Here is a 27,743-nt window from a genome sequence, read left to right as displayed (position 1 = left end):
ATAGCTTTTAGTCAGGACATCATTTAGAAATGGAGCAAATGTTAATACAAGATTTCTTTTTCTTGATGAAAATAGCACAGTCCTAGAAAAGGAGAAGCATAGTCATGGAAATGACTTGGAGTAGTGCCTAGTATAAAAGTAAGCCCTTAAAATAGGTAGTAATTACTATGTTATTATTAGACTATGGCAGTCCTTATTTATCTAACAAATATTTACTGAATGCCTACTAAAGCCAGGCTCTATGCATCAGCATTGAGGATTCAATAATGAGCAAAACACTGCCTGTCCTCAAGGAGTTTATAGTCAAGTAGTGGATTCAGTAGAATAATGACATAAAGAAATACATAATTACGAATTGTGGTAAAAGTTTTAAAACAAGTGATGGACATATGAGTGCATAAAGGAGATTTGACCTGATTTTCAGAATCAGATAATAAGACTTCTCTGAGAAAGTGACAGTTGAACTGCAATTTAAAAAATGAGCAGGAGGTAAGGAGACACAAGAGAGAAACAGCATTCAAAGCCCCTTAAGGTAGAATGATGAGAGGCCAGTGCGGCTGGAGTCCACAGAGCCCAAGCCACATTGGGGCTTTATATGCTTTGCAAGTATATTAGACCTTTATCATGTGGTCAGGGGGGAGCCATGGGAATATTTAGGAGCGTGGGGTGTGACAGAACTAGATTTGCACTTTCAAAAAGATCTCTGGCATTTGGAACATAGTGGAACAAGGGAGAAAAATGGAGACTATTCACACAACGACGGCATATCCAGGTGAAAGATGATGGAAGCTTGGAACAGAGTAATGGCGGTGGAAGCCCAAAGAAGTGGATGAATTTGGGATGTATTTTTGCAAGTAAGGCCCAAAGAACCTGGTGATTAATTCAAAGTTTAACTGGTACAGTTATTGTACAAAAGGGGTAGTTGCAAAGTCTCCCCCCTTTTCCCTTGACACAGATCCAAAGGCCCAAAGTGATGCCCGGGGCCTTTCTTGTATTAGCCAGGGCAAACCGCGCATACAAAGCCTGGGGACTCACTGGACTTTATCCTCTGGAGGCCAGTGACGTGGAACCACACCGTTTCCTGGGCAACACCATTGTCGGGCTCTCCGGGCGGGGGAGGGGTAACTAAGGACAACGGCTGGATGAGAACTCCGGAAGAGAGGCCAAGTCAGAGAGGGAAAATGCGCAGCACGTGTCACAGCCCAGGCCAACGCGGGTGATTCGAGGGCTCCGCGCGAGGAGAGAGCGGAGGGCGGGAAGGGCCGGAGAATGCGCCTGTGATTGGAGGGCCGGGGGGATCGGGACGCTTGTGATTGGGCGAGGCCAAGACGGAGGGCCGCTTTTTGAACCGCGTAGGGTTCTGGGTAGCAAGGGCCTTGGAAGGGTCTTAACCGAAAGGGGTAGGGGGAAGGTCGCCAACAAACGGCTGAGCTCACAATCCGGGCTGGGACCAGGCCGGGGCGTCCCCCTCCCCCCATGGAGAGAGCCAGGCCAGAGCCGCAGCCTCAGCCGCGCCAACTGCCACGGGCAACCCCGCCGCGCCCGCTCCGCCCTGCTCCTCCCCAGCTGCCGGTCGAGGGCGCCTCCTTTAGGGCTGAGGCCGCGGAGCTCCCGCCGTCGCCGCCCACCCCGTGCGCGGCCGCCATTGCGACCGTGGCCTCGTCGTGCAGGGAGGCCCAGGCGTCGGGTGTACAACCCGCGGCACGGCGGCTGCTGCAGGTGAAGCCGGAGCAGGTGTTGCTGCTGCCGCCTGGGCCACCACTGGCTCAGGCCCGGGACGAAGGCGTCGTCGCTTCTCCCGCGCAAGCACGGCTGCTGCAGCTGAGGCCCGAGCTGCTGCTGCTGCCACCGCCGCCGCCCGCGTCCGACGGCGCCCCCTGCAGACCCGAGTTGCATCCAGTGCAGCCCCGGGCGCTGCACGTCAAGGCCGAGAAGCAGGAACAGGGGCCCGGCTTGGATCCGTCGGCGGGGACGCGAAGGCCTGTGGAGGCGGGCCCTAGAGCCTCCAGGGCGGCCAAGGTGGAAGGCCCGGGGCCAGCTCTCGACTGGCGCCGAGGGGACGAGAAGAAGGGCAAGTTGGAGGCGGAGGAGGTCATAAGGGACGTGGCGAAAGGCGGGGAAGGCAAAAACCTGGCGACCATCAGAGAAGGAGTCATCAAAACGGAGGAGCCCGAGAGACTCCGCGAGGACTGCAGGCTGGGCACGGAGCCCGCGTCCAATGGCCTGGTCCATGGCAGCAGGGAAGCCATCCTAGCCCAGCCATCCAGTGCCTTTGGGCCACACCAGCAAGACCTCAGGATCCCTTTGACTCTCCACACGGTCCCCCCTGGGGCCCGGATCCAATTTCAGGGACCTCCACCTTCAGAGCTGATACGGTTGACCAAGGTCCCCTTGACACCAGTGCCTATTAAAATGCAATCTTTACTGCAGCCTTCTGTAAAAATTGAAACCAAAGATGTCCCGCTCACCGTGCTTCCCTCAGATGCAGGTATTAGACGGCAGGGGAATCTGGTTTTCAAACTTCGTCTGTGTTGCCCCATAGCTGACATGTCAGCAGTTCAGAAGCCTAAACTAGAAAAATAAAATCATGGAACTGATTCATTACAGGGCAGAGTCTGCACAGGTATCACTTCCAATTGACTTGTACATATACCAGTAAAATACACTAACATGTTCCAAGATTCCCAAACATTTTTAAAAAAATCTATTTTAAGGCCCAGTGAATGATGAGATTTAGAGGCGACTAATGTTTATACACAAAATAGAAACATTCTCACTATAAACACAGTTATTTCAACCCTCAGTTTCTATGCTACACTTTATTATAGTAGTTCAATATTTTTACGTGTATCAAGAAGAAAAAGAAATTTTTAAAGATTTTATTTATTTGAGAGAATGAGAAAGAAAGAAAGCACAAACGGAGGGAGGGGCAGAGGGAGAGGGAGAAGCAGACTCCCCTCTAAGCTGGGAGCCAGACCTGAGCCAAAGGCAGACGCTTAAACGTCTAAGCCACCCAGGCGCCCCAAGAAGAAAACTTTAAGTCTTGTTTAATGAAAAAATGTTTATAATCAAACAGGAGAGTTTATACTGAATTTGGAGGTAATTTGTCATCTTTAAAAATGAATAGTAAACATTTTTCTAAGAGAAAACAGTACATGATTAAATGTAACACTTTAGTATTCTAAAAGCTAAGGATTTATAGAAATATAGAAAATGAAAATACTGTAGAATAAGCTAGAAATTGTTTTAAAAAATGTAGTTAGCAGTAACAACTACAAATATTTTATTGCTATCCATTATTTATGAATATATAGTTAGAAAATTCTTATTTTAAGATTTAATTCAGATAATTTTATGCCAATTAATGTCATGGAAAATCATATCAGTTCATATTTTCATTAACTTTTGTATTTACTGTTTTCTTATTTTCCTTACTGACCCTTTATCTCCATCTCACCCTCTTGCTTTTATAAACTTCATTTTCTAAAGGAAAGGGAAAGCTTTCTATATAATACTTATTCAGTCCTTTGTGCATTTTAAAAACTCATATATCAAGTAACTAAAATAAAGAGAAACAGTAGAAGTTTACAGACAGTTGTTTTTGATGAATTAGGTAAGAGATGTGAATTTAGCTACCTTTATTGTAATTTCAACTTGTTCTGGGACTCTCAAAAAGTCACTTTTATTATTTTTCTTTTATTTTTTCTCCCAGGACATAGGGTTAGTGTCAATGACCCACCTTGGCAAGAGCTTCACCTTCATAATGAAATAGAATATAGTATTATATTATAAATATTTTTACTTGAACAGACACTACAGGGGCATGTAAATGAGTTCCTTTAAACGTTTAGGGAACACCTAGCTAGTGCTAGGATTATAGTCATGAATAAGTCGTAGTTTCTGTCCCCCAGTAATAGAATATTTTTAATGGGAAAGAAACTAAATTAATTACTGGTAGAGATATTACCAAAGCCCACAGAAGTAATAAGCCAACAGTTTACTTTGTCTTCAACATTATTACTCGTACAATATCTTCAACAATATTATTCTTTTTGAGGAAAAGAAGAGTCATTCTAAGCTATAGCTTAGAATGCTGAGTTCAGGGGTTATGAGGCATTCTGGAATACTGACAGTTCTTTGACTATATTTTCTCCAGTTAAAAAATAAATATAGATGAAGGTGCACTTCACTTTAACATTATGTGTGTGTGTGTGTGTGTGCGTGTGTGGCACATTAATTCAGTCTCTTAATTTTTGTCATGTAGGAATACCAGATACTCCTTTCAGTAAGGACAGAAATGGTCATGTGAAGCGACCCATGAATGCATTTATGGTTTGGGCAAGGATTCACCGGCCAGCACTAGCCAAAGCTAACCCAGCAGCCAACAATGCAGAAATCAGTGTCCAGCTCGGGTTAGAGTGGAACAAACTTAGTGAAGAACAAAAGAAACCCTATTATGATGAAGCACAAAAGATTAAAGAAAAGCACAGAGAGGAATTTCCTGGTAATCAAATGAAATAAACAAAACTTCTTTCTAATTTCTTTTAAATTTATTTAGGTAAAGATTAGGTTAGGTTAAGAATGAAAGACAAAAATGCATTTTTTTTCTAATCTGATATGTACAATAAAGAGAATAATGGCTAATATTATAGTAATGATTGAGTTGATACATGGCATACGTTTTCTTAAATAGAACCAAGTAGAGGAATATCTGGTCTTATATTTGCCAACTAATAACAAACCAGGGGACATAATTTTAGTGTGGTTTCGATTAAATATACAGATATGAACTTAATAAAGGTGAAACTCCAGAGTTCCAGGCTACAATTTTACAAATACACTAGAAAATGAAGAGTTCAAATCATAGCAACAGAAACAAATATGCATCATACACTTAAAGACAATGAGAATGCAGGGATTGACACCATGCTCCATTTTAATGTTATATGGTTATGAGAACATAATTATGTCTTCTAACTGCCAAATTTATCCTCATCATGATGTAGTTTGAAACAATTTCTGACTTACTCCCCAGCCATGAGGACATTTAGATTAAGCTTGGGTAAAAGCAAAGTGTATGGCCAATATGATCATGCATGATGGGAAAAGAGTTATTTTTTTCTAAAATATGAGCAGAAATGTTTTGGGTGTCAGAGGCAACAGTTACAGAGAACCAGTGATTCCCCTGGTTATACAGTGGCTACAAACTGTTAAACTCCACTCTTCTGACTTTGGAAGGAAATTGGGTTGTTTGTGGACTTGGGATTGCCAAGTTTAGGAGAGTGATTCTTCCTAAGCCAGGTATAAAAATAGTGACTGGTCATTAGTGACCATTCCATTGTAAGATAGAGACAGTAATATCTCATAGAAAGTGAGGGAACAGGAGATGAATAATATCTTACAGGGGCATTATTTTATAAGTAAAGGAAAAGCTTTGGGATTCAAACTCAATGTCTTTAATGTTGATTTTACAATGGGTTCAATATGTGTCTTTGGTTATAAGACATTTGCCCTAACTCTTCCTTTGAATCATGGGTTACAATATTGACCACTAGTTAGGAGCTCTATGGGTATTAAAATGGACAGAAATCACATAATTAAGTTAGAAAAGACACTTTAGACAATAACTTATTTTTTTTAATTTAGAAGTATTTTGGATTCTTTATTGTGAAAAAGAACTATTTAAAGGCTAAATAGGGTCTTTATGTTCAAATTAAAAATTGCTTATCTTCTTCTATAGGTTGGGTTTATCAACCTCGTCCAGGGAAGCGAAAACGCTTCCCTCTAAGTGTTTCCAATGTATTTTCTGGCACCACACAGAATATCATCTCTACAAATCCTACAACAATATATCCTTATCGCTCACCTACCTACTCTGTGGTAATTCCCAGCCTACAGAACACCATCACTCATCCAGTTGGTGAGTTTGTTTTATTGTAGATTATGAATTTTTAATAGGTGTATGAAAATTTTACCTTAAGTTGAAATTTTGTTTCTGTTAGCTTAAGAATTTTTAGAACAACAATATTAAGGAAAAAAATCAAGAAGAAAGTAAAAACATGAAATTGGAGAAGGAAAAATTTCAGAGCTTGCTATGTACTGTATCATCCTAGCACATTTTTATCTCATTAAGTCAATCTAGCAATGTAGTTTGGTATTCTCCCTTGTTTTGGTGAATATTTCCAACTCAGATGTTTTCTCAGTCTATAGTATATTCCACTGCCATATTTGCATCCCTGCCTACCTACCCCCATTACCTAATGTTTATTAAGTACCAAATATAGGTCAAACTCTGTGTTTGAGACAGAATACAAAGGTATCTTTACAGTCTCCTATCAAAGAGCTTATATGGTAGTTTAGAAAGGATAGATACCAATTCAAATAATTTTACTATTTCTTTGATAAAATCTATAGTACCTTGTCTGTTATTATTTCTACAACCAATGCATTATGTTCATTCTGTCTTTCACATTTAATGCCACATCCCAAGCTCTTCTCCTATTTCTTGTTTCCAAAAGTGATTACAGCATGATAGTCCAGAATTCTTTTTAGATATCTTTCTTTTATCAAATGTCTTTGATGCTGGTTATGCCAGCATTTTCATTTTATATTAAATATCAAATTTGTTTATTTTAAAGTCTTCCAGAACTCTGGTGGAAGCTATATTTATTTTAGTCTGGCTTTTAAATGTCACTTTATACATATATGAATTTTCTGGTGAATTATTTTGTTCTCTACATTTTATCTCTAAAGCCCAAAATTGGTTTGCCTTATTATACTGTTACTCAGTTGACATCTTTCATTCTTCTGAATTCATACATTTTCTCTAAATTTTTAATTAAAAAAGTTTACTACTATTTCAGTTGTTTGGTAGTAGACATATGGTGCCTCTTCGGTTTACCCACCTCTTCTTGTTTAACTGAAACAAACAGAAAACCTACATTTTTCTGTACTATTGTAATCCAAAAAAAGCTGGTCTTCTCTTTGCCTTAAGATCTATTCCAGCAAAGTAGCATGTCCATGAGAAACAGAAATCCGGCTCAAAAATTCCTTGAAAAGTGATATAGCTCTTTATTGTAGGTTTTCTTGAGGGGGCAGGGAAGGAAGAATCACATGGTTCAACACACAGTAAGTCATCTTGGGGCTCCTCATTATCGTTTTCTCTCTCCAAAGTCCCACTTTTTTTTTTTTTTAATCAGTTGCCTGTTTGTCCCAATTCTCCATTTCCCATCTCTGTCTCTATGTCTCTGCCTGTTACTCTATTTCTCCTCCTCTCCTTCTGTCTCTGCCTCTTTTTCTCTTTGTTCAGCCACATGCTGGTCCTTCTCTCCTTACTACCTCCATATAGCTTTTTCTTTTAGAGAAATTTGGTCTGTCCTCAGTTTCTGCCATTCTTCACTCCTTCGCTATTTATCCCAGTCACACAACAAAAGCCTCGGTGCACCCTCTGTCCAGTCAGCACAGGCAGTGAATTCTTTCCCTTTGGGAGAGGTGGTGGGAGGGTATTGAAAATTAATAACTTTTTTTGTTCCTGTCATACTATACTATAGATCTAGAATTCTGCTCTTTATCTCATGTAATGATTAGATTATGCTAGCTGCTTTACAAGCACCTAAACATAATGGTTTAAACAGAATTATGGTTTATTTTTATCCATTTAAAGTCTAAAATAGGTATTTCTAGTCAGTGTATGGCTCTCTTTGAAGGGGTGACTCATGGGCACAGACTTCTTCCACCCTGTGGCACTGCCATCTTTAATATGTGGCATCCAAGGCCACTGGACTAGTGTGCATGAACTTGCAGAAGGGGAAAGAGCTTGGAAGATAATGCATGAAAGGTTTTCTGAGGCCAGTCACCGAAGTGGTGCACATCTCTTGTAGCTTCCATTGGGTAGCTCTTGGACCCATGGCAACTCCTCTGACTGCAAGGGAGGCTGGGAAATGTAATTTAGCTATGTGCTAGAAGGAGAGAAAACAGGTGACTGGCTAGTCTTTTCCATACATTATCTAAAGTTTGATACATTAGAGCTCTACCTTTCCCACAAGTCTTCTCTCTTCACTGACAGTTTATGGAGATGACTCAATGTTGCAGACTTTAACTTCCTGCTTAGCAACCAGAATTTCGACATTTAGGACATCTTCCTTATACTTCTATATAACTCTCTATGCATGCATTTTATTTTTAACCTCAGACCAAAACAGTGCCTGACATATGTTAGTTACTTGGTGAATACTGAATTAAAGGAATGCATGATTTATCATCTCATGCCTCACACTGCTTTTTTTTATAGAAGTATCTTTGGTTAAAAAGAACATTTCATGTCAGCTAAAAGATGAGTCCTTCCTTCTTCAGTAACTGAAATAATATCAGTTGGTCTGTATAGCTCCTTTACTTTGCCTGGGAAGATCATACTTCTTTACTGAGGACTAAGAGCTTCTTGAACTAGCTATAGGGAAGCAAAACCTGTGTCAGAGGAAGATTTTAGGAGCAGATGTCTTGAGTGCAGTGATAATTCAATTACAAATCAGCCTGGCTTCATAGTTGTTTAGAGAAGGGAGTTTTCTTTATACCAGATCAGTGGTAAAAGTACTATCAGATATAGATTTTTATTTGTTAGGGTTTTTTTTTCCATCTAGTCATAGCTTTCTTAACTATTATTAGCCAAGTTCTGTGCCAAAAACTGGGATGCAGACATGAATGAAAGTGTTCCTGCTCTCAAGCTTCCAGTTTTGTGATTGCGGTAGGGGTGGCAGACAAGCAAATATCAGAGGTTTATAATATTTCATGGTAAGTTATAGATTTACATGTTCTGAGGGAACATGGAAGAGGGAAATTACTTTATGCCTGATCAATCAGGAAAAGCCTAGGGCCTGTGCCTCGCAGATGGGAGGGCACATAACCCTATCAACTACGAGCACCAGGACAGCTTCACTTACACCCTGCCCCTGTGTTATCTGTGCTTCACTGGCTCAGGGGCCATCTTTGAAACAGATAGATTAACAGATAATTACCAGATCATTAGTAACAGATAATTAGTAACAGATAAATACCTACCTGCAAGTTTAAGAGGAGTATTATATGCCTCATCTGGAGAGAAAGAAGGAAGGAAAGGCCTTCACTGGGCAAGGCTAAGAGAAGATCCACATTCCTTTCAGCCTCTCACAGAGACATGTTTCTAATCATAGAGTCTGTTCTTGGACTCCATCTTCTATATTAACAGAGATCTAACTGCACTGGAATAAACCAGATCATGACTCTCTTGCCATGGCTTCTCTCTGTATTTCTTTGGAAAAGTTTAATTAAGTTTAGGCTAAATGTGTCATTTGAATAACTTGGTAACTCAATTAGTAGTCCTCTCTTGTTCAAGAACACGATTGTTTCACCTACCTATAAAATTCTGCCATATTTGTTATGCCTCGCTGCAATAATACTACTTTCATATCTGTCACAAATTGTTGACCTGTGACAAGTCCTCTTCTCACCTGGGAATTTCCTTCTGTAATCACATTGACATTGAATGCAATAAAGCAAAATAATTTTACTGATTGTTTATTTTTTCAATCAAAAAATTAAATGTCATTTTAATGTCAGATTAATATAGAGAAGTATATGGGATAGTAGTAAAATGACCCATACACTTCCCTGAAACCTCAATATTCAAAGTAAGGTTAATATATTTACACAATAGAAAATTTAACAGTACCAATAGATGTATAATAAAAGTCTAGCTTTTCTTTTTGCCACATTGCCCTGTCTCTTCTCCCAGATGATTGTTCCTTAAAAGTAACCACTATCTGTAGTTTCATATTATTTTTTTAAAGAAATATTTATATATATGCATTAGCATCTGTATGTATTCATCTTTCACTCAATCACTCGATTTTATTCATTTATTTATCCATTCAGAAATATTTGTTGGGTGCCTGGGTGGCTCAGTCATTAAGCATCTGCCTTTGGCTCAGGTCATGATCCCGAGGTCCTGGGATTGAGTTCCACATTGGGCTCCCTGCTCTGTGGGAAGCTTGCTTCTCCCTCTCTCACTCCCCCTGCTTGTGTTCCTGCTCTCATTGTCTCTGTCTCTGTCAAATAAATAAATAAAATCTTAAAAAAAAAAAAAAAATATTTGTTGAGGACCTATTCTGTGCCATACAGAATTTTGAGCCCTGGAGATACAGCAGAGAGCAAAACAGAATAGGTCTCTCCTCTCATGTCACTTAGAATCTAGATGGGAAAGAGAGACAAAAAATGTAAAATAGGTAAACAAAATGATTTTGATTTGTTCAAATACTATAAAGGAAATAGAGTAGTGTGATGTGGTAATGTTAGTAGGTGAGGTGGTTAGTGAAGGCTTCTGATTGTACAGCTTATTAAATTCTGAAAAAAGAAAAACATGGAGCAACTCAATTAATGTCAGACCTATGCTATTTTTATTTCTAAAGGTGATGCCCCACCTGCCATCCAGCTGCCCACACCTGCAGTCCAGCGCCCAAGCCCCATCTCACTTTTCCAGCCCAGCGTCTCCAGTGCTACCCAGGTGGCCGTCCAGGCTCCAAGTCTGCCCCTCTGCCCGGCAGTCCCACCCCAGGGCTTTGCTGGGCCCTCCCAAACAGACACTCATCGGCTGCATTCCGGAGCCAGTCGCTCTGTGAAGAGACCCACTCCAGTCTCTCTGGAGAACACCAACAGGATCCCAACTAGTGCAAGTACTGCCCATGCCAGATTTGTGACCTCAACCATCCAACCTCCCAAGGAGTATCCCAGCGTTTCCACTTGTCCCAGAAGTGCTCCAATCCCCCAGGCTCCTCCTATTCCACACTCACATGTCTACCAGGCTCCTCCCCTTGGCCATCCAGCCACGTTGTTTGGGACACCACCACGATTTTCTTTTCATCACCCTTACTTCCTACCTGGACCTCACTACTTCCCATCAAGGTAAGTGAACATTTTTTTCTTTCACCTAAAGACACATATAGCTAATGCATTTTTACCTATGAAGGTACCCATTTTTTTATTTTAAAAGGGACTTCCTCAATTCTGATTAGAATCTGATTTAGATTAGAGGCTGAATTAGGGGCCAAGCAGTTAACATAAAAACATGAAGGAGGCTAGATGAGGACTGGGAGGGCCAAAGAGAGTTCATGCCCCATCTAATGGGGTAGCTGCTACTGAACTGTAGCTGATTGTTGCCACAAGATAATACAGGCTCCAATGTTATCAGATCTGATTTTTCAGAAAAATCAGTTATAAGGGTCTTTAAGATTATTTAGTTACCCCCCCACCAATATCTTATTGTATAGAGTTGTGTTTCTCAGACTTACTTTTATATGTATATCATTCATATGTGATCTTGTTACAATGCAGGTTCTGAGTCAGTAGGTCTGGGGTAGAGCAGTATCCTATACCAGGGTATAGTAGGCCTGATATTCTGCATTTCTAACAAGTTCCCAAGTGATGCCAGTTCTGTTGGTTTGTAGACCAAACTTTGAATAGCAATGGTATAGAGGAGAGTGTTTAGTCTGAGAGGTTGAATGACTTGTTCAAAGTTACACAGTGGTCTTTTTAACAACAACAAAAATCCCATATAAATTATCAGTAAAAGAATTGATTTTTATAGGAAAGCATCTAGAGAAAACAAATTTGTAACTTTTCATTTTGGAGTGATAGAATTTAGCTTCCTTGCAAACATTCTAATAGAGTATAACTTCTACTTTTCAATTGCTGGTAAGTGTATAAACAGAGATAGTTTCTACTGAGATTGGAATGTTACATGTCTAATACCAATCTTCTATTGTTACTTATTTAGGAAAGTAAAATTACTTCTCACTTAGGCATACCAATAGCTCAAAGAACTTTTCAGGTATATATTATGTTACTTCAGTTCATAATAGGATTGCTTGTTTTAAAGTCCTTAGCCCAGTTTGCCACAACCATTCCCCATTTTATAGCTTAGTGATGGTCAAGGGGATGGTGGCTCATGTTCTGGTGTGACTTTTTGCTGTTGGAGGAGGCATTATAGACCTTTTTTTCCTCAAAGCATTATGGTTGTGCATTTTGACTTAATTTGGTGGCTTCCTGAAGAATTGGTTCAAGGGCTTACCTTTGTTTCACTCAACTCAAAACACTCTCAGGGTTTGAGTTGTCTTTCAAGTGGTGTTTGTGAAAAATATTCAAAGGCATATACTACCCTCAGTTTTCTGGTGTAAGGGACAAAAGATGGGGCAAGCAGCAGGCAGACTGAAAAGCCTAGAAGAGACTGGGAAAGGAGGTACATGGGGGAATAAAGACTTTGAAAAGCTCCAATGTATACTGGGAAATCCAGAATGGCACACACATATCCAGGGCTAGGCACATATTCAGCAAACACCTGGGAAGACTGTAAGCGTTCATCTCTGACTGATCTTTAGGCTCTGTGTAAATAGGAAACCAAGTCTAAGAAAGAACTGTAAACATCCTGGCTAAGCACTGAAGGAGTGCCCCAACTCAGAACCAATCTGCAAAGACTGGTAGGGTGTTTTTTGCTCTCGTTTGTTTTGTTTTAAGGAAAGCTCTGCCAAACCACTAAATTAATGGAACAGAGACTTAAATAATCACAAAAGGCAAAGAATAAAGTCTTTACAAAAATAATTTAGAAAAGTCACCAATGAAACACACAAGTACAACTCAAAAAAAGCAACCATATCGTACCCTGGGGAGGGGCAGAAATCTGATTTTTAGAAATACTACATTATAATACTCAAAATATCCAGTTATCAACAAAAAATTACTAAGCATGTAAGGAAACAAGAAGATACGGTATTTACAAGAAAAAAATTAACAGAAACTATCCCTGAGGAAGCCCAGACATTGGATTTACTAGACAAAGACTTTAAATCAACTGTCTTGAGCTAAAGGGAGATAAAGGAAACCATGGACAGAGAACTAAATGAAACCAGGAGAACAGAGTACCACCAAATAGAGAAGAACATCAATAAAAATACAGAAATTATAAAAAGGAACCAAATAGAAATCCTGGAACTTAAAATTACAGTAACTGAAATGACAAATCACTATGGAGATCCAGCAGCATATTTGAGCAGGCAGAAGAATTAGTGAATATGAAGATAAGTCAATTGAAATCATCCAATCTGAGAAGCAGAAGAAAAATAGTTAAGAAAAGTGAACAGAATCTAAGGGACCTGTGGGACACCATCAGATGTACCAACGTAATCATCAGAGATTCTGGAGAAGAGGTGAGAAAGGAAAGGGCAGAAAGAATATTTAAAGAAATAGTTGCCAAAAATGATCCAGATTTGAAAGAAGATGTGAATCCACGAAGTTCAATGAATACTAACTAGGATAAATTCAAAGAGATCCACACTAAGATACATTATAATCAAACTGTTAAATACCAAAGATGAAGAAAGAATCTTGAGTGCAGCAAGAGGAAAGTGACTTATCTTGTACAGGACATTCTCAGTAAGACTAACAGCCAATTTTGCATCAGAAACCATGGAGGACAGAAGGCAGTGGAATACATAGTGCTGAAAAAAAAAAACCCATCAATCAGGAATTCTATAATTGACAAAGTATCCTTCAAAAATGAGAAATAAAAACCTTCTCAGATAACAAAAGTTGAGGAAGTTCATAACTAGTAGATATATCCTACAAGAAATGCTAAAGGGACTACTTCAGACTGAAATGAAAAGACACTAGACAGTAACTCAAAGCCAAACAAAGAAATAAAGAACTCTAGTAAAGTTTACTATATAGGCAGATATAAAACCCAGCATTATTGTATTTTTGGTTAGTAACTTCTCTTTTTTTCCCCTGTATTATTTAAAAGGAAAATACATAAAGCAATTATTATAAATCTATGTCAATGGATACAAAATGCATAAGTATATAATTTATGACAACATAAAGTGGGGATGGTGTTTTATAGAGTTTTCATATGCCAATGAAGGTAAATATCAATTTAAATTAGATTGTTATAAATTTAGGATTTTAACTGTAATCCCCAAGGTAACCATTTAAGAAAATAACTTTAAAAATACACAAAAAGGAAATAGGGAAACAAAATAGAACACTAGAAAAATCCATTAAACACAAAAGAAGACCTTAATGGAAAAACTAAGGAACAACAAAAGAATGACATATAGAAAGCAAATAGCAAAATGGCAAAATAAGTCCTTATCAGTAATCAATTTAAATGTAAGTGGATTAAACTATCTAATTAAAAGCAGAAATTGGCAGGATGTATTAAAAATAGGATCAAAATATATCCCGCCTGCAAAAGACTCACTTTAGATCCAAAGACACAAATAGGTTGAAAAAGAGGAAAAAATAAAAGAAGATATTCCATGCAAATAGTAACCAAAGAGAGATGGGGTGCCTATAATAATATAAGCAAAATAGACTTTATGTCAAAAATTGTTCACAGTAGACAAAGAAGGATATTATATATTGATAAGAGTTAATATATTAAGAAGATAAAGTGATTATAATCATATATGTATGCAACAAAGGGCCCCAAAAGATATGAAGCCAAAATTGCAGAATTAAATGGAGAAATAGATAAATTTACAATAATAGTTGAAGACTTAAGTATTTTTTTGCGATATAACCGACATAAAACATTATATTAGTTTCATGGTACAACATACATTTTTTTTTTTTGCTTGTGATGAGAACTTTTAAGATTTACTCTCTCAGCAACTTTCAAATATACAACATGGTATTAACTATAGTCACAATGTTGTACATTATATCTCCAGGACTTATTTATCTTATAACTGGAAGTTTGTAATTTTTGACCACCTTCGCCCATTTGTGCCTATTTCCCACCCCATCCCCCTTCTGGCAACCACTAATCTGTTCTCTATATCTATGAGTTCATTTTTTTTAAGTTCCACATGTAAGTGAGATCATACCAAATTTGTCTTTCTGTGACTTATTTTATTTAGCATAATGTCCTCAAGGTTCATCCATATTGTTACAGGATTTCTTCCTTTTTCTACAGCTGAATAATATTCCATTGTGTGTATGGAACTTCTTCTGCAGTGAACATGGGAATACAGTTATTTTTTTCAAGTTAGTGTTTTCATTTCCTTCAAATAAATACCCAGAAGTGGAATTGCTGGATCATATGGCAGGTCTATTTTCAATTTTTTGAGGAAGTTCATACTATTTCTTATTGTGGCTACACCAATTTACTTTCCCACCAACAGTACACAAGGGTTCCCTTTTCTCCACATCCTGACCAACACTTGTTATTTCTTGTCTTTCTGATAAAACCATTTTAACAGGTGTGAGGTGATGTCTCATTGTGCTTTTTATGTGCATTTTCCTGATAATTAGTGATGTTGAGTACCTTATCATGTACCTGTTGGCCATCTCTATGTCTTCTTTGGAAAAATGTCTATTCAGATCCTGTGCCCATTTTTTAACTGGATTGTTGTTGTTGTTGCTATTGACTTGTATGAGTTGTTTATATATTTTGGATATTAATGCCTTATCAGATATATGAGATGCAAATATTTTCTCCCATTTGGTAGCTTGCTGTTTCATTTTGTTGCTGGTTTCCTTTGCTGTGCAGAAGCTTTTTATTTTGATGTGGTCCCACTTGTTTATTTTCGCTTTTATTGCCTTTTGGTGTCAAGCCCAAAATATCATCAGCAAGACCAATGTCAAGGAGCTTACTGCCTATATTTTCTTCTAGGAATTTTATGATTTGGGGTCTTATGTTCAAGTCTTTACTTTTTAATTTTGGGTTGATTTTTATGTATGGTATAAGATAGGGGTTTCATTATTTCCATGTGGCTGTTCAGTTTTCTTTTTTTTTTTAAGATTTTATTTATTTATTAGACAGAGAGAGAAAGAGAGAGCACAAGTAGGCAGAGCAGCAGACAGAGGGAGAGGGAGAAGCAGGCTCCCAGCTGAGCCGGGAGCCCAATGTGGGACTCGATCCCAGGACCCCAGGATCATGACCTGAGCTGAAGGCAGATGCTTAACTGACTGAGCCACCCAGGCACCCCTCCATGTGGCTGTTCAGTTTTCTTAACACCATTTATTGAAGAGACTATCCTTTCCTGATTGTATATTCTTGACTCCTTTGTAAATTAATTGACCATGTATGTGTGGGTTTATTTCTGGTCTCTCTATTCTTTTCCATTGATCTATATGTCTGCTTTTATGCCAGTACCATATTGTTTTATTATAGCTTTATAATATAGTTTGAAATCAGGGAGTGTAATGCCCCTAGCTTTGTTCTTTCTCAAGATTGCTTTGACTATATAGGGTCTTTTTTTTTTTTTTAATGTTATGTTAGTCACCATACAGTACATCATGTAATGTTCCATGACTCATTGTTTGCCTATAATACCCAGTGCTCCATGCAATATGTGCCCTCCTTAATACCCATCACTGGGCTAACCCATTCCCCCACCCCCCACCCCTCTAAAACCCTCACTTTGTTTCTCGGAGTCCATAGTCTCTCATGGTTTGTCTCCCCTCTGATTCCCCCCCGTTCATTTTTTCCTTCCTTCTCCTAATATCCTCCATGCTATTCCTTATGTTCCACAAATAAGTGAAACCATATGATGATTGACTTTCTCTGCTTGACTTATTTCATTTAGCATAATCTCCTCCAGTTCCATCCATGTTGATGCAAAAGTTGGGTAGTCATCCTTTCTGATGGCTGAGTAATATTCCATTGTATATATGGACCACATCTTCTTTAACCATTCGTCTGTTGAAGGTTATCTCAGCTCTTTCCACAGTTTGGCTAGTGTGGACATTGCTGCTATGAACATTGGGGTGCATATAGCCCTTCTTTTCACTACATCTGTGTCTTTGGGGTAAATAGCCAGTAGTGCAATTGCTGGGTCATAGGGTAGCTCTGTTTTCCAAAGTGGCTGTACCAACTTGCATTCCCACCAACAGTGTAAGAGGGTTCCCCTTTCTCCACAACCTTTCCAACATTTGTTGTTTCTTGCCTTGTCAATTATTTGGGGTCTTTTGTGGTTCTGTACAAATTTTAGGATTGTTTGTTCTATTTCTGTGAAAAATGCCATTGGAATTTTCATAGGGGTTGCATTGAATCTATAGATTGCTTTGGGTAGAATAGACATTTTAACAATTCTTCTTTTGATCCATGAGCACAGAATATCTTTCCATTTATTTATGTTTTCTTCAGTTTCTTTTATCAACATCTTATATTTTTCAGCATACAAGTCTTTCACCTTTCTGGTTAAATTTATTTTTAGGTATTTTATTCTTTTTAAAGCAGTTGTACATGGAATTGTTTTCTTAATTCCTTTTTATAATAATTTATTGTTAGTGTATAGAAATGCAAATGATTTTTGTATAATGATTTTGTATCCTGGAACTTTACTGAATTTGTTGATTAGTTCCAACATTTTTTTCAATGGAATCTTTAGGGTTTTCTATGTATAATATCATGTCAGTCCAATAGAGATAGTTTTACTTCTTCTTTTCCAGTTTGGATGCCTTTTATTTCTTTTTCTTGCCTGATAGCTCTGGCTTGGAGTTCCAATACTATGTTGAATAGAAGTGGCAAGTGTGAGCATCCTTGTCTTACTCTTTCTTTTTTTTAAAGATCTTATTTATTCAGAGAGAGAGCGTGAGGGGGAGAGAGCCAGAAGGAGAGGTAGAGAAAGAATCTTAAGAAGGCTCCTTGCTCAGCATGGAGCCTGATGTAGGGCTCAACCCCACAACCCTGAGATCATGACCTGAGCAGAAATCAAGAGTTGGTTGCTTAACTGACTGAACCCCCCAGGTGCCCCTCTTACTCTTGATCTTAGAGAAAAAGCTTTTAGCTTTTCGCCATTGAGTATGGTGTTAGCTGTGAATACTTTAAATAATAGATAGATCATTCCTCCAAAATGAAGGAAGATTATAAGGAAATAGAAGACTGTACAGCACTGTAAACCAACTACATAACAGGCATATATAATGCTTCACCCAATGACGGAATATAGATTCTTCACAATTGCACACAATTGCACATAGGAGAGACCATATGTTAGATCACAAAGCAAGTCTCAAAAGTGCTTAAAAAGATTTAAATCATACAAAATTTCTTCTCCAACCATGATAGAATAACAGAAAAATTATAGCTGCAATGACCTACATTCAAAAACGAAGATCTCAAATCGACAACAACTTTACACTTCAAGGAACTAGAAAAAGAAGAGCAAACAAAGCCTAAAATCTGCAGAAGGAAATGATTAGAGGTAAGTAAAGAATAGAAAAACAAAAGAGCGTTTAATGAAATAAAAGAAAATCAACAAAAGTTAGCTTTTTAAAAAGATCAATTGAATTGATGAAACTTTAGCTGGACTAAGAAAAAAAGAGAAGACATAAATTATTAAAATGAGATGTGAAATTGGGTACATTGCTACCAATTTTACAGAAATAAAAATGATTATCAGAGAATATAGTGAATAATTGTACACCAACCAGTTAGATACCTCGATAAAGTGGACAAATAAGTGAATTACCAAAACTGAGTCAAGTAGAAATAGCAAATCTGAGCAGACCTATATTAAGAGATTGAATCAGTAATCAAAAACCTCGCAACAAAGAAAAGCCCTGAGCTAGATAGCTTCATTGGGAATTTTACCAAATATTTAAAGAGGAATTAATACCAATTCTCAAATTCTTCCAAAAAAATATGAAGGAACACTTCTAGAACCAGCATTACTCTGCTACCAAAGCCAGACAAAGATATCACAGGAAAGAATATTACAGACCAATATATCATATGAATATAGTTGTAAAATATGCTCAATAAAATACTAGCAAACTGAATCCAGGAGCATATTAAGAGGATTATATACCAAGACCAAGTGAGATTTACCCCAGGAATGTACATGTGGTTCAACATCTGAAAATCAATGAGTGTAATACACCTTATAAATAGAATGAAGGAACAAAACCACCCGATCATCTCAATTGATGCAGAAAAAAAAGCTTTTGATAAAATCCAACACCTTTTTTATTATAAAAAACAATTCCTGATTTCAAAACTGAATTGTCAAACTAGGAATAGAAGAGAGCTTCCTCAACATGATAAAGGGCATCTCTGAACAAAACCCACAGTTAATATCATCTTCATTGATGAAGGACGAAAAGCTTTCCCCCTGAGATTGGGAACCAGAAAAGGACGTCTGCTTTCACAATTGCTATTCAACATTGTACTAGAAGTTCTAGCCAGAGAAATTAAGCAAGAAAAAAAAGACGTCCAAAAAAAGAAATAGAATTATCTCTTTTTGTACATGATCCTATGTATGGAAAATCCTGTATATAGAAAATCCTAAAAAATCCACAGAAGTTTATTAGAGCTAATGATAAGTTGCACGGTATAAGATAAATATACATAAGTCACTTGAATTTTCTATACACTAGTAATGAGCAATCCAAAAAGGAAATTAAGAAAACAGTTCTATTGGATCATAGCAGAAGAGAGGAATAAATGAAACAAGACAAAACCAGAGAGGGAGACAAACCATAAGAGACTCTTAATCTCAGGAACCAAACTGAGGGTTGTTGGAGTAGAGGGGGATGGGAGGGATGGGGTGGCTGGGTGATGGACATTGGGAAGGGGATGTGCTATGGTGAGCGCTATGAATTGTGTAAGACTGATGAATCACAGACCTGTACCCCTGAAACAAATTAATACATTATATGTTAATAAAATGTTAAAAAAGAGTAAAATACCTAGGAATAAATCTAACCAAGGAGAGGTACAAGACTCATAAACTGAAAACTACAAATCATTACTGAAAAAAATTAAAGACCTAAATAAATGCAAATGTATTTTTGTTCATGCATTAGAAGACTTAATATTGTTAAGAAGACAATACTTCCTAAAGTGATTTGCAGAATCAATACAATCCCTCTCAAAAATCCCAATGGCTTTTTTTCACAGAAATGTAAAAGCTGACCCTAAAGTTTATATGGAATTATAAGTGACCCAGAATAGTTTTAAAACAATCTTGAGAAAGGGGAACAAATTTGAGGACTCACAATTCCTGACTTCAAACTTACTACAAAGCTACTATATCAAACAATGTGGTATCAAGAGAATGAAAGACAAGTCACAGACTGGGAGAAAATATTTGCAAAAGATGTATCTGATTAAGGATTGTTATACAAAATGTGCAAGATATTGAATTCTTAAAACTCAACAATAAGAAAACAACCTATTAAAAATGGACGAAATACCTGAACAGACACCTCACCAAAGAACATATACAGATGGCATTTAAGCACGTGAAAAGATGCTTCACATTATATATCTTTAGGGAATTACAAATTTAAATGGGATACTACTACAAACCTATCAGAATTGCCAAAATCCAAAATATGGACAACACCAAATACTAGTCAGGATGTGGAGCAAAGGAAATTCTAATTCATTCCTAGTGGGAATGCATAATGGTACAGTCACTTTGGAAGACAGTTTGGCAATTCCTTATAAAACTAAAAATACTCTTACCATATGATCCAGCAATCATACACCTTGGTATTTACCACACACACAAAAAAAGAAAACTTGTGTTTACACAAAAACCTGCACACAGATGCTTATAGCAGTTTTATTCATAGTTGCCAGAACAGAAGCAATCAAGATATCCTTCAGTAGGTGAATAGATAAACTGTGGTACGTATAAACAGTGGAATATCACTATATTAATATAATATAATTAAAATTAATATATACTGAAAAGTAATGAACTATCAAGCCATGAAAAGACATGGAGGAGACTTACATGCATACTACTAAGTGAGAGAAGCAATGAATAGCATTATAGTTTTGCCTTAGTTACCATCTTTTTTTTAAAGATTTTATTTATTTATTTGAGACAGAGAGAATGAGAGAACACGAGAGGGGGGAGGGCCAGAGGGAGAAGCAGACTCCCTGCTGAGCAGGGAGCCCGATGTGGGACTCGATCCTGGATTTCCAGGATCATGACCTGAGCCGAAGGCAACTGCTCAACAGACTGAGCCACCCAGGCATCCCAGTTACCATCTTGTTACAAAAATTTTTATATGCAAAGCAGAATAGCATATTGAATCCCATTATATCAACAATTATCAGCAATTTAGCTATTCTTAGTTCATTTATTTCTTTTACCCTCTTTCAAGCTCCTCTTGACAGATCTTTTAAGTTGGTAGAACAGGTGATATTATCTCTGTTTTTTTTTATAGAAGGAGCCCAAAGCTCAGAAAAATTTAGGTTTATTTAAGGTTACCAGGTTTTTAAGTGGCAGAGCTAGAACTAGTACACAGGTAGTGTGGCATGGTAATTAGGAGAACAAGTTCTAGAGTTAGCTTGCCTCATTCTATTTCACTACTTGCTAATTATATGACTTTGGGCAAGTTACTCAATCTCTTTAAGATTCTCTTCCCTCGGGGTGCCTGGGTGGCTCAGTTGTTAATCGTCTGCCTTCGGCTCAGGTCATGATCCCAGGGTCCTGGGATCGAGCCCCACATCCGGCTCCCTGCTCCGCGGGAAGCCTGCTTCTCCCTCTCCCACTCCCCCTGCTTGTGTTCCCTGTCTCACTGTGTCTCTCTCTGTCAAATAAATAAATAAATAAAATCTTTAAAAAAAAAAAAAGATTCTCTTCCCTCATCTGTAAAATGGAGATATAGTATCTGTCTCGTATGGTTGTTCTAAAGAATAATTGAGATAACACATAAACTTCTTAGCTAATGCCTAGAGAATATAGTAAATGCTTATTACATGTTGGCTAATATTATCATTCTAATAATTCTAATTGATGCTTTTCCCATTACACCACAGTGCTTCTAAATGTATTCATTTTCATCCATGCAATCCTCTAGGATTACTCTGATCTTAACTGATCTGTTTTCTGAATATAACATGTTTTTACCATACCTATATAGCCATGAAATGTTTGCAGTTTACATTATAGACTTTAGCACATGTCTAGTATATACCTAGATTCTAGATCTTTTTTTAAAATTAAATTCTCCACCAAGTCTGTGTAGTATCTTGCCTACATTGAGTCCTGAAAACAGATAGTGGGTCCAGTGTTTCTAGCTGAAGTGAGGGCTTTGTGCAGGAGAGCTATCTGTGTAATTCAGTGGGTGGAGGACCTGAGGGTAAAAGAGCCACAGGAGAAAAGTCATACTAGCTAGAAGGATAATGTGTTCCGGATGTATGTGTTATATTAAAAATGCCTCAAGGAAGATACGGCAATAGGAAAGGAAACCTGAGACATTTTGGAAATTTAGCCTCATTATTGTGATATTTAACATGGGCAAGGCCCCCAGCACTTGGGAGATTTGGGGATGGGATGCCAAACCACTTGAGATACCCCATATTTTAAAAGAGTTTGAGATAATAGTCTAGTATGTCAATCGTACTTATGTTTTTAAAGGGAAGATAACAAAGTTGACCTTTTTTTAAAAAAAAATGTGGGAGCATGAAGTGAAACCCTCAACTTGTAGGTTTTGCTGAATGTGGTTATTATATTTATGTTATCTGTCACTAGATGGAGTCGATGAGCCCAGGGAACTCTTGCTTGGACTTTTGTGTACCCCTTCCTATGATTCCCATTCTGTGCCTTTGAAAGGGAGAATACTCTAAAAAAAAAATTAACAAATGGGCTTGGATGGCAGAATTTTTAGATTTGCTTTAAAAAAGCAGTTTGTTAAACAGCAAAATAATCTTTTCAATTGTTCACATTGCAAAAACTTTATTTGGAAAAGATCTTTAAAACCACAGTTTAAGGGCGCCTGGGTGGCTCAGTTGGTTAAGCGACTGCCTTCGGCTCAGGTCATGATCCTGGAGTCCCGGGATCGAGTCCCACATCGGGCTCCCCCCTCTCATGTGCTCTCTCTCATTCTCTCTGTCTCAAATAAATAAATAAAAATCTTTTAAAACAAAACAAAACAAAAAAACCCCCCACAGTTTAATATCCATTCTAAATCTTTCTGAAAGGAAGAAAGTTTTTAATTTAACTTATTATGGAGAGTCAATTAAAAAGTTAAGTTGTTATCCTCTGTTCCAGTGCCACAGCCCCCCTGCCCAGGAACTCTTTTTTTTTTTTTTTTTTTTTTTTAGTACAGTTGACACACAATGTTATATTAGTTTCAGATGTACAACATAGTGATTTGGTAAGTTTATACCTTATGCTAGGTTCATCGTAAGTATAGCTACCATCTGTCCCCATACATTGCTATTACAATATCATTGACTATATTCCTTATGCTATACCTTTTGTTCCTGTGACTTATTTACTTTATAACTAGAAGACTATATCTCCCACTCCCCTTCACTCATTTTGCCCAAACTCCCACCCCTGTCTCTTCTGGCAAACATCAGTTTGTTCTCTGTATTTATAGTTCTGATTCTGCTTTTTCTTTATTTTTTTAGATTCCACTTACAAGTGAAATCATATAGTATTTGTCTTTCTCAGTCTGACTTATTTCACTTAGCATGATGCCCTCTAGGTCTATTTATGTTGTCACAAATGGCAGGATCTCATCCTTTTTTATGGCTGCATAAATTTCCTCTGTGTGTGTGTGTGTGTGTGTGTATAAAACACATCTTCTTTTTTTAATTAACATATAATGTATTATTGGTTTCAGAGGTACAGGTCTGTGATTCATCAGTCTTATATAGTAACCAGTGCTCATTACAATACATGCCCTCCTTAATGTCCATCACCCAGTTACCCCATCCCTCCACCCTCCTCCCCTCCAACAACCCTTAGTTTGTTTCCTATGATTAAGAGTGTCTTATAGTTTGTCTCCCTCTCTGGTTTCGTCTTATTTTATTTTTCCCTCCCTTCCCCTATGATCCTCTGTTTTGTTTCTTAAATTCCACATATCAGTGAGATCATATAATTGTCTTTCTCTGATTGACTTATTTTGCTTAGCATAATACCCTCTAGTTCCATTCACATCATTGCAAATGGCAAGATTTCATTTTTTGATGGCTGAGTAATTTCCATTATATATATACACCACATCTTCTTTATCCATTCATCCATTTATCCATGGACATCTAGGCTCTTTCCATAGTTTGGCTATTGTGGACATTGCTGCTATAAACATTGGGGTGCAGTTGCCCCTTTGGATCACTACATTTGTGTCTTTGGGGTAAATACCCAGTAGTGCAGTTGCCGGGTCATAGGGTAGCTCTATTTTCAACTTTTTGAGAACCTCCACACTGTTTTCCAGAGTGGCTGCACAAGCTTGCATTCCTGCCAACAGTGTAGGAGGGTTCCCCTTTCTCTGCATCCTTGCCAACATCTGTCATTTCCTGACTTGTTAATTTTAGCCATTCTGACTAGTGTGAGGTGGTATCTCATTGTGGTTTTGATTTGTATTTCCCTGGTGCTGAGTGATGTTGAGCATTTTTTCATGTGTCTGCTGGCCATTTGGATGTCTTCTTTGCAGAAATATCTGTTCATGTCTTCTGCCCATTTCTTGATTGGATTCTTTGTTCTTTGGGTGTTGAGTTTGATAAGTTCTTTATAGATTTTGGATACTAGCCCTTTATTTGATAAGACATTTGCAAATATCTTTTCCCATTCTGTTAGTTGTCTTTTGGTTTTGTTGACTGTTTCCTTTGCTGTGCAAAAGTTTTTTATCTTGATGAAATCCTAGTAGTTCATTTTTGCCTTTGTTTCCCTTGCCTTTGGAGACATGTCTAGCAAGAGTTGCTGTGGACATCCCTGTTGTGTTTCTGACCTTAGGGGAAAAGCTTTCAGTTTTTCCCCATTGAGAATGACATTTGCTGTGGGCTTTTCATATGTGGCTTTTATGATATTGAGGTATGCTCCCTCTATCCCTACACTGTGAAGAGTTTTAATCAAGAAAGGATGTTGTACTTTGTCAAATGCTTTTTCTGCATCTATTGAGAGAATCATATGGTTCTGGTCCTTTCTTTTATTTATGTAGTGTATCACATTATTTGATTTACAGATGTTGAACCACCCTTGCAGCCCAGGAATAAATTCCATTTGGTCATGGTGAATAATCCTTTTAATGTACTGTTGGATCCTATTGGCTAGTATCTTGGTGAGAATTTTTGCATCCATGTTCGTTAGGGATATTGGTCTTTAATTCTTTTTTTTGTTGGGGTCTTTGGCTTTGGGAGCAAGGTAATACTAGCCTTATAGAAAGAGTTTGGAAGTTTTCCTTCCATTTCTATTTTTGGAAACAGCTTCGGAAAAATAGGTATTAATTCTTCTTTAAATATTTGGTAGAATTCCCCTGGGAAGCCATCTGGCCCTGGGCTCTTGTTTGTTGGGAGATTTTTGATTACCACTTCAGTATCCTTGCTGCTTATGGGTCTGTTCAGGTTTTCTGTTTCTTCCTGTTTCAGGTTTGATAGTTTATATGTTTCTAGGAATGCTTCCATTTCTTCCAGATTGCCTAATTTGTTGGCATATAGTTGTTTATAATATGTTCTTATAATTGTTTGTATTTCGCCAGTGTTGCTTGTGATCTCTCCTCTTTCATTCATGATAAAAGACATCTTCTTTATCCATTCATCTATTGATGGACACTTAGGTTGTTTCCATCTCTTAGCTATTATAAATAACACCACAATAAACATAGGGGTGTGTATATCTTTTTAAATTGGTGTCTTCATTTTCTTTGGGTAAATACCCCATAGTGGAATTATTGGATCATATGGTATTTCTATTTTTAATTTTTTGAGGCACCTCCATGCTGTTTTCCATAGTGGCTGTATCAATTTACCTTCCCACCAACAGTATATGAGGTTCCTTTTTCTCCACATCCCTGTCAACACGTGTTATTTTTTTGTCTTTTTTACTTTAACCATTCTCGCAGGTGTAAGATGATATCTCATTGTGGTTTTGATTTGCATTTCCCTGATTATGAGTGATGTTGAGCATCTTTTCATAGATGGTCTGTTGGCCATCTGTATATCTTCTTTGGAAAAATACCTATTCAGGTCCTCTGCCCATTTTTTAATCAGATTGTTTGTTTTTTGGTGTTGAGTTGTAGAAGTTCTTTTTATATTTTGGATACTATTGGATATGTCATTTGCAAATATCTTCTCCCATTTAGTAGGCTGTCTTTTAGTTTTGTTGATTATTTCCTTTGCTGTGCAGAAGCTTTTTATTTTGATATAGTATCAATCATTTATTTTTGCTTTTGTTTCTCTCGCCTTAGGAGACATATCTAGAAAAATGTTGTTATGACCGACGTCAAAGAAATTACTGATTGTGTTCTCTTCTAGGATTTTTATGCTTTCAGGTCTCACATTTAGGTCTTTAATCCATTTTCAGTTTATTTTTGTGTATGGTGTTCAAAGGTGGCCCAGTTTCATTCTCTACATGTAGCTGTTCAGTTTTCCTAGCACCATTTATTGAAGACAGTCTTTTCCCCATTGTATATTCTTGCCTCTTTTGTCATAAATTAATTGACATATAATCATGGATTCATTTCTGGGCTCTCTATTCTGTTCTATTGATCTATATGTCTATTTTTGCACGAGTGCCATACTGTTTTGATTACTATAGCTTTGTAGTATATCTTGAAACATGAAATTGTGATGCCTCCAGCTTTTTTTTTTTTCTTCTTCTCAAGATTGTGTTAGCTTTTCAGGGTCTTTCATGATTCCACACAAATTTTAGGAATTACTTATTCTAGTTTTGTGAAAAATGCAGTTGATGAGTAGCTATTAATTCCAGCCCAACTATATATCCCTCCCCTGGTACGTTTTGTTTCAAATGCTAGTAAAAACAATTGTTGCACTCCTTACTAAGCATTGATTTTTAACACAATATAACACATGCCTGCATTTCCAAAACCTTAAATGGTGTCATGCAGAAAAGCCCAGATTAGCAATTTTTCTTTATCAAGGTTGTCAAAGGTAAGAAGCCAAGGCTGATACTAGATAATAGCTCTGGTGAGTCACAAGCTTACTTTGCCATTTATTTTATGTTGGGACTTGGTAGTAGTAAAAGAGCAGATGAATACATGAAGTGGTCGCAGAAAGTTATCTTGGGAACTTTCCAGGCCCCAGAGAGGATGCAGTTAAACTTCCTCAATTAGTCTGTATGCAAGGCAGCATGGGGACAAGGTATGATCTAATTCCATTTTTGTCTTTCTGCTACAGCACGTGCCCTTATAGTCGGCCTCCCTTTGGCTATGGAAATTTTCCAAGTTCAATGCCAGAATGCCTTGGTTATTATGAAGACAGGTACCAAAAACATGAGGCTATGTTTTCAGCTTTAAATAGAGACTATCCTTTTAGAGACTACCCAGATGAACGTACGCACAGTGAAGATTCTCGGAGTTGTGAGAGCATGGATGGGACCTCTTACTATAACAGTCATAGCCACAGTGGGGAAGAATACTTAAACCCCATGCCTCAGCTGGACATTGGAGCCTTGGAGAACGTCTTCACAGCCCCAACATCAACTCCCTCTAGCATCCAGCAAGTCAATGTCACTGACAGTGATGAGGAGGAAGAAGAAAAAGTGCTCAGGAATTTATAATTTTAAAACAAATATGCACAGAAAATAAACATTTCTTAAAATATATTCTGGGTCAGTTGGTATGAGAAAAAAAAGCCTAGAATGCTTTGCTGAGAGTTTTCAGCCATGATTTGAGGAATCAGATCAAACGTAATTTATACCTTCATAAAGTTTTGATTAGTGAAACTGGAGTCCTGATGTTTCATCATAGGAATATTTAAGATATGAAGTAGTTTATTTTTGTGGCTG

The 27,743-nt window shown here is 37.7% G+C and overlaps 1 protein-coding gene across 2 annotated transcripts; it reads left to right on the top strand.

Annotated features, from left to right (window-relative positions):
• Nucleotides 1-1,265: 1,265 nt before the first annotated feature.
• On the top strand, nt 1,266-27,515 carry SOX30 (SRY-box transcription factor 30). 2 transcript variants are annotated; one of them, XM_035012362.1, is made up of 5 exons: nt 1,266-2,488; nt 4,265-4,504; nt 5,741-5,920; nt 10,440-10,932; nt 27,134-27,515. In XM_035012362.1, exons 1-5 carry the CDS (start codon nt 1,477-1,479, stop codon nt 27,513-27,515), a joined length of 2,307 nt encoding a protein of 768 aa, XP_034868253.1. In that variant the 5' UTR covers nt 1,266-1,476. The 2 variants fall into 2 exon arrangements, with proteins under 2 accessions (XP_034868253.1, XP_034868261.1); XM_035012370.1 differs by lacking the exon at nt 10,440-10,932 and having other exon boundaries at nt 27,134-27,252.
• The last annotated feature ends 228 nt before the right edge of the window (nt 27,516-27,743 follow it).

The sequence above is a fragment of the Mirounga leonina genome, unplaced genomic scaffold, assembly GCF_011800145.1.
Source record: "Mirounga leonina isolate KUSES-001 unplaced genomic scaffold, KU_Mleo_1.0 Mir_104, whole genome shotgun sequence".
NCBI classification, from domain to species: Eukaryota; Metazoa; Chordata; class Mammalia; order Carnivora; family Phocidae; genus Mirounga; species Mirounga leonina.
The sequence above is the reverse complement of the archived record's forward strand: the minus strand, read 5'-3'. Positions and strand labels throughout refer to the sequence as shown.